This window comes from Lolium rigidum, chromosome 3 (assembly GCF_022539505.1).
Source record: "Lolium rigidum isolate FL_2022 chromosome 3, APGP_CSIRO_Lrig_0.1, whole genome shotgun sequence".
Taxonomy (NCBI): domain Eukaryota; kingdom Viridiplantae; phylum Streptophyta; class Magnoliopsida; order Poales; family Poaceae; genus Lolium; species Lolium rigidum.
Window position 1 is genome coordinate 391115595 of NC_061510.1, and position 15329 is coordinate 391130923.

At 45.5% G+C, this 15329-nt stretch overlaps 2 protein-coding genes across 2 annotated transcripts; both read right to left on the reverse strand.

Moving 5' to 3' along the window:
• Positions 1-233: 233 nt before the first annotated feature.
• Positions 234-749, reverse strand: LOC124700785 (zinc finger A20 and AN1 domain-containing stress-associated protein 7-like). The gene has a single exon (XM_047232857.1). The coding sequence runs from the start codon at positions 747-749 to the stop codon at positions 234-236; it is 516 nt and encodes a 171-aa protein (XP_047088813.1).
• Positions 750-14210: 13461 nt separating this feature from the next.
• LOC124700786 (basic blue protein-like) lies at positions 14211-14685 on the reverse strand. The gene is made up of 2 exons (XM_047232858.1): positions 14505-14685; positions 14211-14419 (listed from the first exon to the last, which is right to left on the reverse strand). The coding sequence occupies exons 1-2, from the start codon at positions 14683-14685 to the stop codon at positions 14211-14213; spliced, it is 390 nt and encodes a 129-aa protein (XP_047088814.1).
• Between the last annotated feature and the right edge of the window lie 644 nt (positions 14686-15329).

Genomic DNA, 15329 nt, shown 5'->3' on the forward strand with positions numbered 1-15329 from the left:
ACTGCGATGCTATTATCCTCTCGAACCAGTACAAACTGTTCGTGTTCATCCTGACAGATTCAGATATCGATGTTCAAAGTTAACTATAAGTGGACGACAGGCAAAGCAAAATACAGAAAACATCAATTCTATTATATCCTCGAGAACGATTATAGTTACAAGAGATCCTAATTAATTACAAGCTGTTCAGTTTGGTCTAAAACTCCAAATATCCTTCAGCCATCTCCTGTGCTTCAGATCCTCGTGGCGAGCTTGTCGGCAACGACGACCGGGTTGTGCTTGGCGATCGTCTCCCGCCCGGCGGTCTTGTAGTCGAAGCCGCAGTCGTGCTTGTCGGAGTAGCGGTGGACGCTGCAGAAGGTGCCCTCGCAGCGGCAGCGGAACCCCAGCATGCCCACCTTCTTGCGGCACGTCGCGCACCGGTTCTTCGCCGGCATCGGCTGCTTCGTGGACGCCAGGGAGGGCTCAGCACCATCAGAGGACGCGACGGTGACGATCGTCTTGGGCTTCTTCTCCGGAGGCACGGTCGAAGCGGCAGGCGCGATGGCGACGCTGTCCGCGGCCGTGGTGGCAGAGGCGGCGACGACTTTCTCCTTGTAGCACTTGGAGCACATGTTGCCGGTGGCGGCGGCGCCGAAGAAGCCGCAGCCGGTGACGCACTTGCCGGCCGTCTCCTCGCTGTCACTGTCACTGCCACCGTCAGGGCACTTGCGCTTCAGGGAAGTCGCCGACGTCGCGTGGTGCGCCATTGCTAGATGCTACTCCTCGAACACACGTCCGCGCGTTTCTACTTGGGCGGCGGGACGTGCGTGATCTGCCCTGAAGTTCTCTCGTGAGGCGGCGAGGCTACGTCTGCGTTTGGTGAAGATCCTGGGCTGTGGGCGAGTAGACCTTTATCGGCTGGGCGAAAGCCGTAGACGAGGTGGTTTCGGGTCCTAACCGACCGGCCGAGCCGGACTGCGCGACGGACAGCGTGTGCATGCAGGAAGCCAGGAACGGATCTTCGATCGTACGCTGTACGCAACGCAAGACGTTCCCGAAGGATCTGAAGCAGACAAAGCTAAAGATAACAATCGAAGAAATTTTTTTCCTCTAGGTTCTAACACGTGCTTCGTAATTTTGCCTGTCAACCACTTGCAATTATTTTAGGAAATGAACTTTTTGATTTGTTAATTTAAGTTTTCATAAGCGGGATTGCTATTGTTTCTACATGTCTCAAGCTAGAGATGAAAACGGGGCCCATGACATACTCTAACAGTAACAGACGGAACTGACTAGTGCCATATTTGTTTTTATATTTTTTATGAAAGCAGAAATGATACAGAAACTCCGAAAACAAATATGAAAGCAACTGCTAAGACGAAAACAGGGTGATTAGATAAAGGAACCCATTGAATGATGCATAAAAACTCAAGCAAACCTTATTCCTAACCCTGACATGGTTGCTCGGTGTGATGGGTGTAGGGTGTGGGTTCCGTAGAATGTTAAGTTTGACAATGTCATTCACGTGTTGGGCCCGCTAGATTGGCTATGCAAAACAACCCTAAAACGGAAATTTTGTATTGGTCGGAAATAAAAAAAAAATCCATACGGAGAACGTTGTTTTGTTTCCGTCCTAAAAAAAAGCCATTTATGTTTCCTTTTTTCACAGAAAAATCTGAATGTTTTTGCTCCATTTAAATCTCTATCTCGAGCACATATTTGATCGGTGCTTGACTGCCTAAGGTTGTCATCGCAAGGCGATAGACAACTTGCATGATGGTGACACACTCTCTGGAAAACACTATCAATCTATTTAGATATGTGAGGATAAATATTAACACAATACATTTAAACACACCATATTGCATTACTGGTGCAAGCTAACATAAGATGAAATAACGATAAGGAAAACTAGGATGGATTGTCTATTTTCTTTACTTACATTTATTGTGAATTCAACCCAGCAAAAAAATTAAAATATCATGATACAAATTAGGAAAAAAAAATAACTGGAAACTATACTTCCAGTTTAGCTCCAAAAAGAACTCAATGGTAAATAATAGAATATTATAACAAACATTCTATCTTAATATTTAGCAATAGGAAGTGTGTCATTGCATGCATTATGTTTAGCAGTGTAATGGGTATAAAGGTTTGGTATAAAAAGTTGTAAATCGAAGATAGGAGGTCATGGACCTTATTTGATGCAATGGGTTTTGTCGGCATAATCTAAATGCCAAAATATCCATATCATCATGGCACACCGGAAGGGTTGATTTTCCGCAGTAAAGAGGAATCATGGATTGCAAGCCGGATGACTTTAAACATAAATCCAGCGCATGGGCTATTGCTCCATGTGCGGACTTCAATGTACTCAATAAGTAGCCCCTAGCGGAGTACGTCGATCCCAGGTAATTAATGCCATATCCTTCTACTTGAAAAACGTTGTGTTAGACTTTGTCATACATGGTGTTCTTTTCGGCCTCCACTATGTCTTTCCTGAGAAGAGCCTAGCTTTGTGGCTGCCAAATTTGGTTAGACTTCTAAACTAGTTCTAAAGTCATGCAGAAGTCACCAAATTCGGACATAAACTTATTTAGAAACATAATCAAATTATATTTGGTGGCCGGCTTATCAAGAAAGTTGGGCACGGTAGATTCGTGGAGCAAATGGCTTACAACATCTCTAGTAGATCCCTGAAAATGGTACCAGATATTTTTGGTATGGATCAAAAAAGAAGCACCGAATAAGTCCCAGATAACCAGAATAATTTTTCAACTTCCGGCATGTAATCACCGGAGTACCATAGAACCCGTTCTTGGTATACATTTGAGGTGAACCGGAAACATGTCAATGCTCCTGCCAGCACCAGCATCGGCGAGTCCCCAGCTCGATTTCACGACGAGGAGAATCGGCTCTGGCGTTAATCTTTTATTCCCGGCGAAGTTTAGACCAAATAGCGATGAATTTGGAGCTCCCTCCACCGTGGAACTCGCCGGAAGTTTGAAGCTGGTGAGAAAGCAAGGGAAAGCGGCGCAAGCGGGCGCACGAGTAGGCGGCCTGGCAAGAGGCGGGCGGGTGTACATACAAGAGATCTTCAATTGGAAATCTTCAGAGGGGTTTTCCCTAATCCACAAAGGGATAATATGGAGAAGCTAAGTTTCGTCTCAATTTATCTCTTGGGTTTCTAGGTGGGAAGGGGGTACTATATAGGGAACCAAAAGGTAAAGATAACACGGTGCGGGGCACTCCTGCTGGTGCCAGCTTGGGCATCGGTCCAGTTCGGCAAGTGTTTCCGCACGCCGGTTCGTGCATTGGTCGGGTTCGGCATGGAGGCCCGGCGGCGCCGGTTTATGCGTTGGTTTCACCAACTCTTCTTCCGTCTCCTCTTCCATGTCTCCGTGATCTCGGACTTGAGTCCTCGAGCATATGTGGCATCCTTCCTTCCCTCTGTACTTGTTGATGGGTTCCTATCATAGACATATGATGTCTCCCTATCATAGACATTTGATCCCTAAACCCTAGTTCCAAATGGAGTTTACTCTCACAGAGAATATTTGTAGATAACAATGAAGGTTTCAGAAAAGATTCCCACAAGTTTCCAAAACACAACCGCTCTCTAAATAGTCTGGTGCTTCATACCTCTCAAAAAATAAAATGCATAATTCAAACGTTAGGCCATCATATTTTCATTAGGGGTCTCTCCGGCCACCTTTACGTTCGTTCCATGGGAATGAAACCTATCGATATTCGATACAACTCATAAAATTGGTTGGTCCTCAAATCACTTATCGTGAACACCAGAACCCACTTAATGTGAAAATGTCCTTCGCTTATGCACGAACAAAATCAACAAGTGATGTGATTGTATTGACGTTCGAGTGGTCTTGGCCCTTAAATTCATTGTGTTTCGGACAATTAACCAAGGTTTTCAGTATTGAGATACTAGGTGGTATCGTTTTTTCCGTCAACAGTATCATATCGTAGGATTATATCGTAGTATCACGATACTATGGGATTTCTATTTTTCTTCAAAATACAATTTATTTGTATATTAAATAAAATATTCACCTAGCATATTTTCCTAGGAAAAAACATAGTGGTATGTTATATTGTTCTCGTAAGGGGGTGGTATATCATATTCTAGACTTGAAAAATTGCAGCTCAACACCAAAAGAGGGATCGAGAGGTGGTAAATAGTATATTTAGTCCACAACAAGAAACCAGCATCGGCGAGTCCCCGGCTCGATTTCACGACGAGGAGAATCGGCTCTGGCGTTAATCTTTTATTCCCGGCGAAGTTTAGACCAAATAGCGATGAATTTGGAGCTCCCTCCACCGTGGAACTCGCCGGAAGTTTGAAGCTGGTGAGAAAGCAAGGGAAAGCGGCGCAAGCAGGCGCACGAGTAGGCGGCCTGGCAAGAGGCGGGCGGGTGTACATACAAGAGATCTTCAATTGGAAATCTTCAGAGGGGTTTTCCCTAATCCACAAAGGGATAATATGGAGAAGCTAAGTTTCGTCTCAATTCATCTCTTGGGTTTCTAGGTGGGAAGGGGGTACTATATAGGGAACCAAAAGGTAAAGATAACACGGTGCGGGGCACTCCTGCTGGTGCCAGCTTGGGCGTCGGTCCAGTTCGGCAAGTGTTTCCGCACGCCGGTTCGTGCATTGGTCGGGTTCGGCATGGAGGCCCGGCGGCGCCGGTTTATGCGTTGGTTTCACCAACTCTTCTTCCGTCTCCTCTTCCATGTCTCCGTGATCTCGGACTTGAGTCCTCGAGCATATGTGGCATCCTTTCTTCCCTCTGTACTTGTTGATGGGTTCCTATCATAGACATATGATGTCTCCCTATCATAGACATTTGATCCCTATCAGAGAGAATATTTGTAGATAACAATGAAGGTTTCAGAAAAGATTCCCACAAGTTTCCAAAACACAACCGCTCTCTAAATAGTCTGGTGCTTCATACCTCTCAAAAAATAAAATGCATAATTCAAACGTTAGGCCATCATATTTTCATTAGGGGTCTCTCCGGCCACCTTTACGTTCGTTCCATGGGAATGAAACCTATCGATATTCGATACAACTCATAAAATTGGTTGATCCTCAAATCACTTATCGTGAACACCAGAACCCACTTAATGTGAAAATGTCCTTCGCTTATGCACGAACAAAATCAACAAGTGATGTGATTGTATTGACGTTCGAGTGGTCTTGGCCCTTAAATTCATTGTGTTTCGGACAATTAACCAAGGTTTTCAGTATTGAGATACTAGGTGGTATCGTTTTTTCCGTCAACAGTATCATATCGTAGGATTATATCGTAGTATCACGATACTATGGGATTTCTATTTTTCTTCAAAATACAATTGATTTGTATATTAAATAAAATATTCACCTAGCATATTTTCCTAGGAAAAAACACAGTGGTATGTTATATTGTTCTCGTAAGGGGGTGGTATATCATATTCTAGACTTGAAAAATTGCAGCTCAACACCAAAAGAGGGATCGAGAGGTGGTAAATAGTATATTTAGTCCACAACAAGAAACCAGCATCGGCGAGTCCCCAGCTCGATTTCACGACGAGGAGAATCGGCTCTGGCGTTAATCTTTTATTCCCGGCGAAGTTTAGACCAAATAGCGATGAATTTGGAGCTCCCTCCACCGTGGAACTCGCCGGAAGTTTGAAGCTGGTGAGAAAGCAAGGGAAAGCGGCGCAAGCGGCGCACGAGTAGGCGGCCTGGCAAGAGGCGGGCGGGTGTACATACAAGAGATCTTCAATTGGAAATCTTCAGAGGGGTTTTCCCTAATCCACAAAGGGATAATATGGAGAAGCTAAGTTTCGTCTCAATTCATCTCTTGGGTTTCTAGGTGGGAAGGGGGTACTATATAGGGAACCAAAAGGTAAAGATAACACGGTGCGGGGCACTCCTGCCGGTGCCGGCTTGGGCGTCGGTCCAGTTCGGCAAGTGTTTCCGCACGCCGGTTCGTGCATTGGTCGGGTTCGGCATGGAGGCCCGGCGGCGCCGGTTTATGCGTTGGCTTCACCAACTCTTCTTCCGTCTCCTCTTCCATGTCTCCGTGATCTCGGACTTGAGTCCTCGAGCATATGTGGCATCCTTCCTTCCCTCTCGTACTTGTTGATGGGTTCCTATCATAGACATATGATGTCTCCCTATCATAGACATTTGATCCCTAAACCCTAGTTCCAAATGGAGTTTACTCTCACAGAGAATATTTGTAGATAACAATGAAGGTTTCAGAAAAGATTCCCACAAGTTTCCAAAACACAACCGCTCTCTAAATAGTCTGGTGCTTCATACCTCTCAAAAAATAAAATGCATAAATCAAACGTTAGGCCATCATACTTTCATTAGGGGTCTCTCCGGCCACCTTTACGTTCGTTCCATGGGAATGAAACCTATCGATATTCGATACAACTCATAAAATTGGTTGGTCCTCAAATCACTTATCGTGAACACCAGAACCCACTTAATGTGAAAATGTCCTTCGCTTATGCACGAACAAAATCAACAAGTGATGTGATTGTATTGACGTTCGAGTGGTCTTGGCCCTTAAATTCATTGTGTTTCGGACAATTAACCAAGGTTTTCGGTATTGAGATACTAGGTGGTATCGTTTTTTCCGTCAACAGTATCATATCGTAGGATTATATCGTAGTATCACGATACTATGGGATTTCTATTTTTCTTCAAAATACAATTGATTTGTATATTAAATAAAATATTCACCTAGCATATTTTCCTAGGAAAAAAACATAGTGGTATGTTATATTGTTCTCGTAAGGGGGTGGTATATCATATTCTAGACTTGAAAAATTGCAGCTCAACACCAAAAGAGGGATCGAGAGGTGGTAAATAGTATATTTAGTCCACAACAAGAAACCAGCGAAACAGTTAGTGCAGTGATGTTAGCATGTTAACTAATTCTTTCAGTAATTTTAACTGATGTGTGGTATCGCTTGTCCTAGAAATATCGGAATACTACCGATTTAAGGCATGGTATCTTGCTCTAAAAACAATACCATCAGATCGGGATACACAGTGAGATAGGTATTGTTTCAATTCAATAGGATCTTAGTATATCGTAAGATATTAGGATCTGTATCATGAGACACAACCATGCAATTAACTGGGCAAAAAAAGTTAAAAAAAATGAAGACGGAGGCTAAAAATAGTTGTACATAAAGAAGATAAAACATGGTCGGCAAGCCATTATCACCATAGGTGTCTCGCTGTCGACGGGAACGTCGCCTCCCACTGAATGAATATTCCGCCTTTATAAAACACACATATGTCAAACCTGGGGTTTGAACTCTGGTGGGTTGGGGGTACAACCACCCTCCTAACCACCCAACCTAAGGTTGGTTCTGTTAAATGTAGATGGGCTGCAGCCCAGTAAGGCAGCCCATGTAATCTACAATTCCTGAAATCTCAAGGCCCATCACGTTGGCAGCTTGGGACAGCCTTGAGGGACAAATTTTAGTCCCACATTGCTAGTTGGGAGTGAGTTGGAGTGGTATATAAGGGCTGTTGTTCTAGTCCTTTCAAGTGAGTGAGAATAGAAGGAGCCCTCGCGCACTCCTCCTCCTCCGCCCGCCCCGGCTCGGTACAGCACGTCGCGTTTCGTGACTCGAGTTCGAGTTCGAGACACACTCAAAGAAGCCTAATTTTTTTGCTTGGTGCATCAACTGAGTTGGGTACGTGTCGACCTGCATGTGCATGCTCGCCGCGTGTCCCTGGCTTCCTACGCGTGGCAACGCGGTCGGGTCGGCTCTCCTCTCAGGCTATACAAGGAGACAGATCAGATCTGGAGAATACAGCTCTCAGAACTCTCCAGTCCATCTCTCTCACGAAGTTCCTTTTGCTGCGCTAGTCTCTAGTCTTCCCCATCCCGGCGACTGCGTGCACAGCCGTCCGGGAGAGCAGGCCTCCGAAACCCCGTCCGTTGAGATCCTGCATCGGGAGACGGGCGATAAGGTTTTTGGGGAGCGTCTCGGCGTGACTGCTCGCTGCTGTTCGTGTTCTTCTTTGCCGGTTCGACTGCTTCATTGACGACTTCGGCTACACCATGGGCGACATCAACAATACCCATGGTGGTGGTGGTGCTGCTGGTGCGACCTTCCCAGTCGCGATGTACGTGTTTTTCCTCTCCTACCTTGCACTGCTACTTGTTCCATGTTCAAATCTGATGCATGTGCTTAGTCTGATGTGTGTGGTTAAGTATGCTTGTGCATCTATAATGTTGCTTTAGGTAATTAAACTCACATGGAAATTGCCTAATAATCTAACCATCCAAAAACCTTATATGCTTAGGCAATTTTCACCGTCTGGTTTTGCTGTTGCACTCAAACCGAGCCCGTTTACGGGTTCTCATTTCAAGAGATGGCAGAATAATACCCTCTTGTGGCTCACTTCTATGGGCGTGCACCGAGTTGCGGAAGGTACTCCCAGAGGTCCGCTTACTCCTGAAGAGGATAAAGCGTTCGGGGATGCCACCGTAATCTTTTTGGGTGCCGTCCTAAATGTGCTTGGAGACAAGTTGGTTGATGCTTATCTGCACATCCGAAATGGGAAGAAACGGTGGGATGCACTGGACGCTAAGTTTGGTGCTGCCGATGCCGGAGGTGAACTGTATGCTATGGAGCAGTTCAATGTCTACAGAATGGTTGAGAACCGATCTGTAGTAGAACAGGCTCATGAGATACAGATCATGGCAAAGGAACTTGAGCTCCTCAAGTGTGTGCTACCAGACAAGTTCGTCGCGGGATGCATTGTCGCTAAGCTTCCCCCTTCATGGAGGAACTTTGCCACTTCTCTGAAACATCAGAGGTATGAGTTCTCTGTTGAGAATATCATGGGCTCTCTAGATGTTGAGGAGAAGGCGATGGCAAAAGACAAACACACTGGAGGAACCGAGGGACGTTCTACTGCCAATATGGTGCAGAAAAATTCCCACAAGTCCAAGGGAAAGAACAAGGGAGTCTCCCAGACTACCAACTTCAAGAAGAAGGGGAAAACGGAGAAGAAATATTCTTGCTGGGTTTGTGGCGAGACAAGCCGCTAATCGCTGTCCACAACGCAAAGGAAAGAAAGGTCAGGCTGGATAGAACTCAAATTCTGTCAGCATGGTCATTGGCAACACAGAGGAAGGAAATACAGGGTATGGTAATATATTACCTACTGTTCTTTCAGTGTTTCAGCCCACGGAATGGTGGGTTGATGCAGGTGCTAATGTTTATGTGTGTGCTGACATCTCCATGTTTACCTCTTATCAGGCCCGAGGTTCCTCAGTAATGATGGGGAATGGGTTACATGCTACTGTTCGTGGTGTTGGCACGGTAGATCTGAAGTTTACTTCGGGGAAGATCATGCAACTGAAGAACGTGCTGCATGTCCCTTCTATCAAGAAGAATCTCGTTAGTGGCTCCCGTCTTATGAAAGATGGGTTTAAGTTGGTGTTTGAGTCCAATAAATTTGTACTGTCTAAGTATGGAACTTTTGTTGGAAAGGGCTATGAATGTGAGGGAATGTTTCGCTTCTCTCTAGAAGACTTCGTGATAATGTTGTGAACCATGTAAGCACTAGTGTTAATGAAACTAATGTTTGGCATTCACGACTTTGTCATGTTAATTTCGGTTGTATGACGCGGCTTGCTGATATGAGTTTAATTCCGAAATTCACCTTTGTCAAAGGCTCTAAGTGTCATTCTTGTGTGCAAGCAAAGCAGTCCCGCAAGCCTCACAAGCCTGCGAAGGAAAGAAACTTGGCACCACTAGAGCTCATACATTCAGATCTATGTGAGATGAATGGTGAGTTGACAAGAGGTGGAAAGAAATATTTCATGACTTTGATTGATGATTCCACTAAGTACGTACTGTTATGTGTATCTCCTGAAAGTTAAAGATGAGGCTCTTGATTTCTTTAAAATCTATGAGGCTGAAGCTGAGAATCAACTTGAAAAAAAGATAAAAAAGGGTTCGGTCCGATCGTGGTGGAGAGTACTTTTCTAACGAGTTCAATTTATTCTGTGCGGAACATGGTATAATACATGAGAGGACGTCTCCCAATTCCCCACAATCCAATGGGATTGCTGAAAGGAAAAAACCGTACTCTAACAGATTTGGTTAACGCCTTGTTAGATGTTTCGGGTTTATCTAAGGAATGGTGGGGGGAGGCTATATTGACTTTGTGTCATGTCCTAAACCGTGTTCCAACCAAGAATAAAGAGATTACCCCTTATGAGGAATGGGAAAAGAAAAGACCATCACTCTCCTACCTACGAACTTGGGGCTGTTTGGCTAAAGTGAATTTGCCAATCACCAAGAAGCGAAAGGTTGGACCAAAAATCGTGGACTGTGTCTTTCGTGGCTATGTTGCCCATAGCATTGCTTATAGATTTCTTGTGGTGAAATCTGGAGTGGACGACATGAATGTTGGCACCATCTTTGAATCAAGAGATGCTACATTCTTTGAGGATATATTTCCTATGAGAGATATGCATGGCATGTCTAGTTGGGAATCTGATCCAATACATGAAACTCCTATGGAGTCTGATGAGGAATCTGATGATGAGAGTTCAGATTCTGATGAAGATGACAATGAAGCTCCCACAAGGAGTAAGAGACAAAGGATTGCAAATTCTTTTGGTAATGATTTCATTGTGTATCTTGTGGATGATACTCCCACTACCATTTCAGAAGCTCTCGCATCTCCTGATGCGGACTATCGGAAGGAAGCGGTTCAAAGCGAGATGGATTCCATCTTGGCTAATGGAACGTGGGAGTTAACCGAGCATCCTTATGGGTGCAAACTCTGTAGGATGTAAATGGGTATTTAAGAAGAAGCTTCGAGCTGATGGTACTATTGATAAGTACAAAGCTCGGCTTGTAGCCAAAGGCTATACCCAAAAGGAAGGCGAAGATTTCTTCGATACTTACTCACCTGTGGCGAGATTGACCACCATTCGAGTACTACTGTCATTGGGTGCCTCACACGATCTTCTCGTTCATCAAATGGATGTTAAGACGGCTTTCCTAAATGGAGAGTTGGACGAGGAAATTTACATGGAACAGCCTGATGGTTTCGTACTAGAAGGTCAAGAAAGAAAGGTGTGTAAATTAAAGAAATCTTTGTATGGTCTCAAACAAGCACCCAAACAATGGCATGAGAAGTTTGAAAGAGCTTTGACATCTGTGGGCTTTGTTGTCAATGAAGCTGACAAATGTGTGTATTACCGCCATGGTGGGGGTGAGGGAGTTATCCTTTGCTTGTATGTGGATGACATACTAATTTTTGGGACAAGTCTCAAAGTGATTGAGGAGGTAAAAACCTTCTTATCTTAGTGTTTTGAGATGAAAGATCTTGGAGAAGCTGATGTTATATTGAACATCAAGTTATTGAGAGATGAGAATAATGGGATTACTCTTGTGCAATCTCATTATGTTGAGAAGGTATTGAGCAGATTTGGCTATGCTGATTGCAAATCTTCTCTCACACCTTATGATCCTAGTGTCTTGCTTCGAAAGAATGAAAAGGCAACTAAAGATCAATTGAGATACTCTCAAGTCATTGATTCACTCATGTATTCATCTTGCGCTACGAGGCCTGATATCTCGTTTGCTGTATGCAAACTTAGCCGGTTTGTGGCCAACCCGGGAGATGATCATTGGCATGCTCTTGAGAGAATGTTGCGCTATCTAAAGGGAACCATGAGTTATGGAATTCACTATACCGGGTATCCAAGAGGACTTGAAGGGTATAGTGATTCCAATTGGATTTCAGATGCTAAGATGAAGGCCACAAGTGGATATGTTTTCACACTTGGTGGTGGCGCTGTTTCCTGGAAGTCTTGCAAGCAGAGCATCTTAACGAGGTCAACTATGGAAGCAGAACTCACAGCATTAGATACAGCTACTGTCGAAGCAGAATGGCTTCGTGAGCTCTTGATGGACTTGCCTATGGTTGAAAAACCAATACCGGTCATCCTCATGAACTGTGATAATCAAATTGTGATTATTAAAGTGAAAAGTTCTAAGGATCATATGAAAAGTTCCAAACATATCAAGAGGAGATTGAAGTCTGTCAGAAAACTGAAGAACTCCGGAGTGATAGCATTGGATTATGTCCAAAGTGCTAAAAATCTGGTAGATCCTTTCACAAAAGTACTATCAAGAAACATGATAGACCTTGCATCGAGGGAGATGGATTTGAGACCCACTTGAGTTGCCGAGAGGGTAACCCAACCTATGTGATCGGAAATTCCGTGAACTAGGATCTGGGAAAATAAATCGGAGCAACTGAGTTGAGAGAAAATTTAATACTTCCACTCCGCTGCAGATGCAATTCTCTCATAGCTACTGTAAGGCAGGTTGACAATGTCTTAATGTGTTCTGAGCGGCTCTTGATGAGCGAAGACGATGTCCTACAGGGCGATCTTTGAAGAACACACCTATACGAGTGACACTACTGGTCATAGTGTGGGAGATTTGGGTGAATCTCTAGTAAGCTCATGAAGGGCCGAGGAGTATGACTTATAAGCTCCACCTGAAGGGAAGGCTATGGTAGCCTAGTATCTTGCCGACATTGAGTAAAACTTACTGCACAAAGACTGACAATTCAAGGCATAGTCCATTGTTCAGTTGTAGTCAAGCGTAACTCCTTGTCTAGGTGGAAGTTCAACTTAACAGTCTCCACTGAAGTGCAGGTATATTAAACAGTAAATGAAACTAATGTGTCATCTGATGTGCATATGAGATCTGGTGGGGGATTGTTGAATGTAGATGGGCTGCAGCCCAGTAAGGCAGCCCATGTAATCTACAATTCCTGAAATCTCAAGGCACATCACATTGGCAGCTTGGGACAGTCTTGGGGGACAAAGTTTAGTCCCACATTGCTAGTTGGGAGTGAGTTGGAGTGGTATATAAAGGCTGATGTTCTAGTTCTTCCAAGTGAGTGAGAATAGAAGGAGCCCTCGCGCACTCCTCCTCCTCCGCCCGCCCCGCCTCGGCTCGGCACGTCACGTCACGCACGCACGCACGTCGCGTTTCGTGACTCGAGTTCGAGTTCGAGACACACTCAAGGAAGCCTAAATTTTTTGCTTGGTGCACCAACTGAGTTGGGTACGTGTCGACCTGCATGTGCATGCTCGCCACGTTTCCCTGGCTTCCTACGCGTGGCAACGTGGTCGGGTCGGCTCTCCTCCCAGGCTATACAAGGAGACAGATCAGATCTGGAGAATACAGCTCTCAGAACTCTCCAGTCCATCTCTCTCACGAAGTTTTTTTTGTTGCGCTACTCTCCAGTCTTCCCATCCCGGCGACTGCGTGCACAGCCGTCCGGGAGAGCAGGCCTCCGAAACCCCGTCTGTTGAGATCCTGCACCGGGAGACGGGCGATAAGGTTTTTGGGGAGCGTCTCGGCGCGACTGCTCGCTGTTGTTCGTGTTCTTCTTCGCCGGTTCGACTGCTTCATCGACGACTTGGGCTACACCATGGGCGACATCAACAATACCCATGGTGGTGATGCTGCTGCTGGTGCGACCTTCCCGGTCGCGATGTACGTGCTTTTCCTCTCCTACCTTGCACTGCTACTTGTTCCATGTTCAGATCTGATCATGTGCTTAGTCTGATGTGTGTGGTTAAGTATGCTTGTGCATCTAAATGTTGCTTTCGGTAATTAAACTCACACGGAAATTGCAGGTTCTCGTGTCGTTTGATCCTTGGTGGTCTCAACATACAACTATCTTACTATCCATCAAGTCTAGTTTTGTTGACAGCAAGAAAAGATCGAACCACTACAGCTGTCAAATTGCCTGTAAACAATACTTACACGCACAAATAAAATTCCCTTTAGCAGTCAGGTGCACTGAAACTGAACGTGACACAAAGTTCATACAACTCTGTTACTCTGGTAGTACTTTTTTTTTCTTAGAATATCCTCCCAATACTTAAACTTGATAACGTGCGAATGTGTAGCTCTTAAATCTGGTACTACTATAACGTTGCAGGAAATACAAATCTCAAATTTAAATTTGAAAGCGTCAGAAGTGACATAAAAAGCCGCATCCTACGGAGAAATCGAGATATCAGCTGAAGCAGTTCGAACTGCGTGATGCTACATGGAAACACCGGAACGTGAAGACCCATCCTCGTCTAGCAGACAACCAGACCGGAGCATACGCCGCTGATAGAGAGCCAGTGAACGGATCAGTGGACGTTGACGGCGAGCTTCATGCCGCCCTGGCAGTGCCCCTCGACGCCGCAGATGAAGAACCACTTCCCGGCCTTCGTCAGCGACAGCTTGTCGTCGCCGCTGGTGAACGTCGGCGCGTTGCCCGGCACGGAGCAGGAGGCGAAGCTCCGCTCGTCCACCACTACCACGTCGTGGTCGCCCTCCCCCGACGAGTAGAGGAACTCTGCACGCGCAAAATCGACGAGTTCAGTGATGGCACAGCTCAGATTCACGCCGATCGAGCGTGTCGAACGGTTGCTGTCACGTACCGAGCGTGTCGCCGACTCTGAACTTCTTGCCGTCGGCCCAGGCGCCGTAGTCGATCCCGAGGTCCCAGCCGGAGCTGTCCCCGACAGTGTACGACGCTGCGGAGGCCGTCGCCGGGAGCAGAGCTGCCACGGCGACGATGGCGGCCAGGGCGGCGAGCAGCGTGATCGCGGAAGATGCCATTGGGCGGAGCTTTGGTAGTGGTTGTTCTTCTACGCCGAGGGCTACCGTACGCGTTCATGTATATATATCGGGTCGCGGTTCGTTTCTTCGTGCCTTCGTGGTGCTGTGAAGCCGGCCTGCTTTGCTAGTTTGGAACAAGGACGAGCAGCAGCTCTCGGTGTCATCGTTGTAGAGTTAAGATCGAGGTGATATTTTGTTTGTCTGACACCCTGGATAACACGCGTCCTCTCGCTTTGTCAAGCCACATCAAAGCCACGATGTAGCAACTGGTGCCACACTAGGCTTTGATCTTGATCTTGGTGCTAGAAACTTCGTTCTAAATTATAGGATGTTGTGAGTATTTTAACGTGGATTAGGTATGGACTAAAATTAGTAAATGAGACGTACCAAAATACTAGGTACATGGGATTCATAGTTTTTTTTTGTGAAACACAGTTCGACGCTCGCAAATGCATATATACACTCACCTCTATCAACACACATCCTACCTCTAGAGCACATCTGAGAGACTAGATCCAAGAAACTGATTTGGTGGGTCTTAAGATTAACGAAGTCACCACAAACGACTCCATTGAGGCAGATGCCAAAAAGAGGGAGTCTACCAAATTCCTATAACATTACTTATATTAAAACTCTACACATAG

Coding starts and splice junctions, on each gene's coding strand:
- LOC124700785 (XM_047232857.1), bottom strand. CDS start 749: ATGGCGCACCACGCGACGTCGGCGACTTCCCTGAAGCGCAAGTGCCCT.
- LOC124700786 (XM_047232858.1), bottom strand. CDS start 14,685: ATGGCATCTTCCGCGATCACGCTGCTCGCCGCCCTGGCCGCCATCGTC. Junction 14,420..14,504: donor CAGAGTCGGCGACACGCTCG/GTACGTGACAGC, acceptor TTGCGCGTGCAG/AGTTCCTCTACTCGTCGGGG.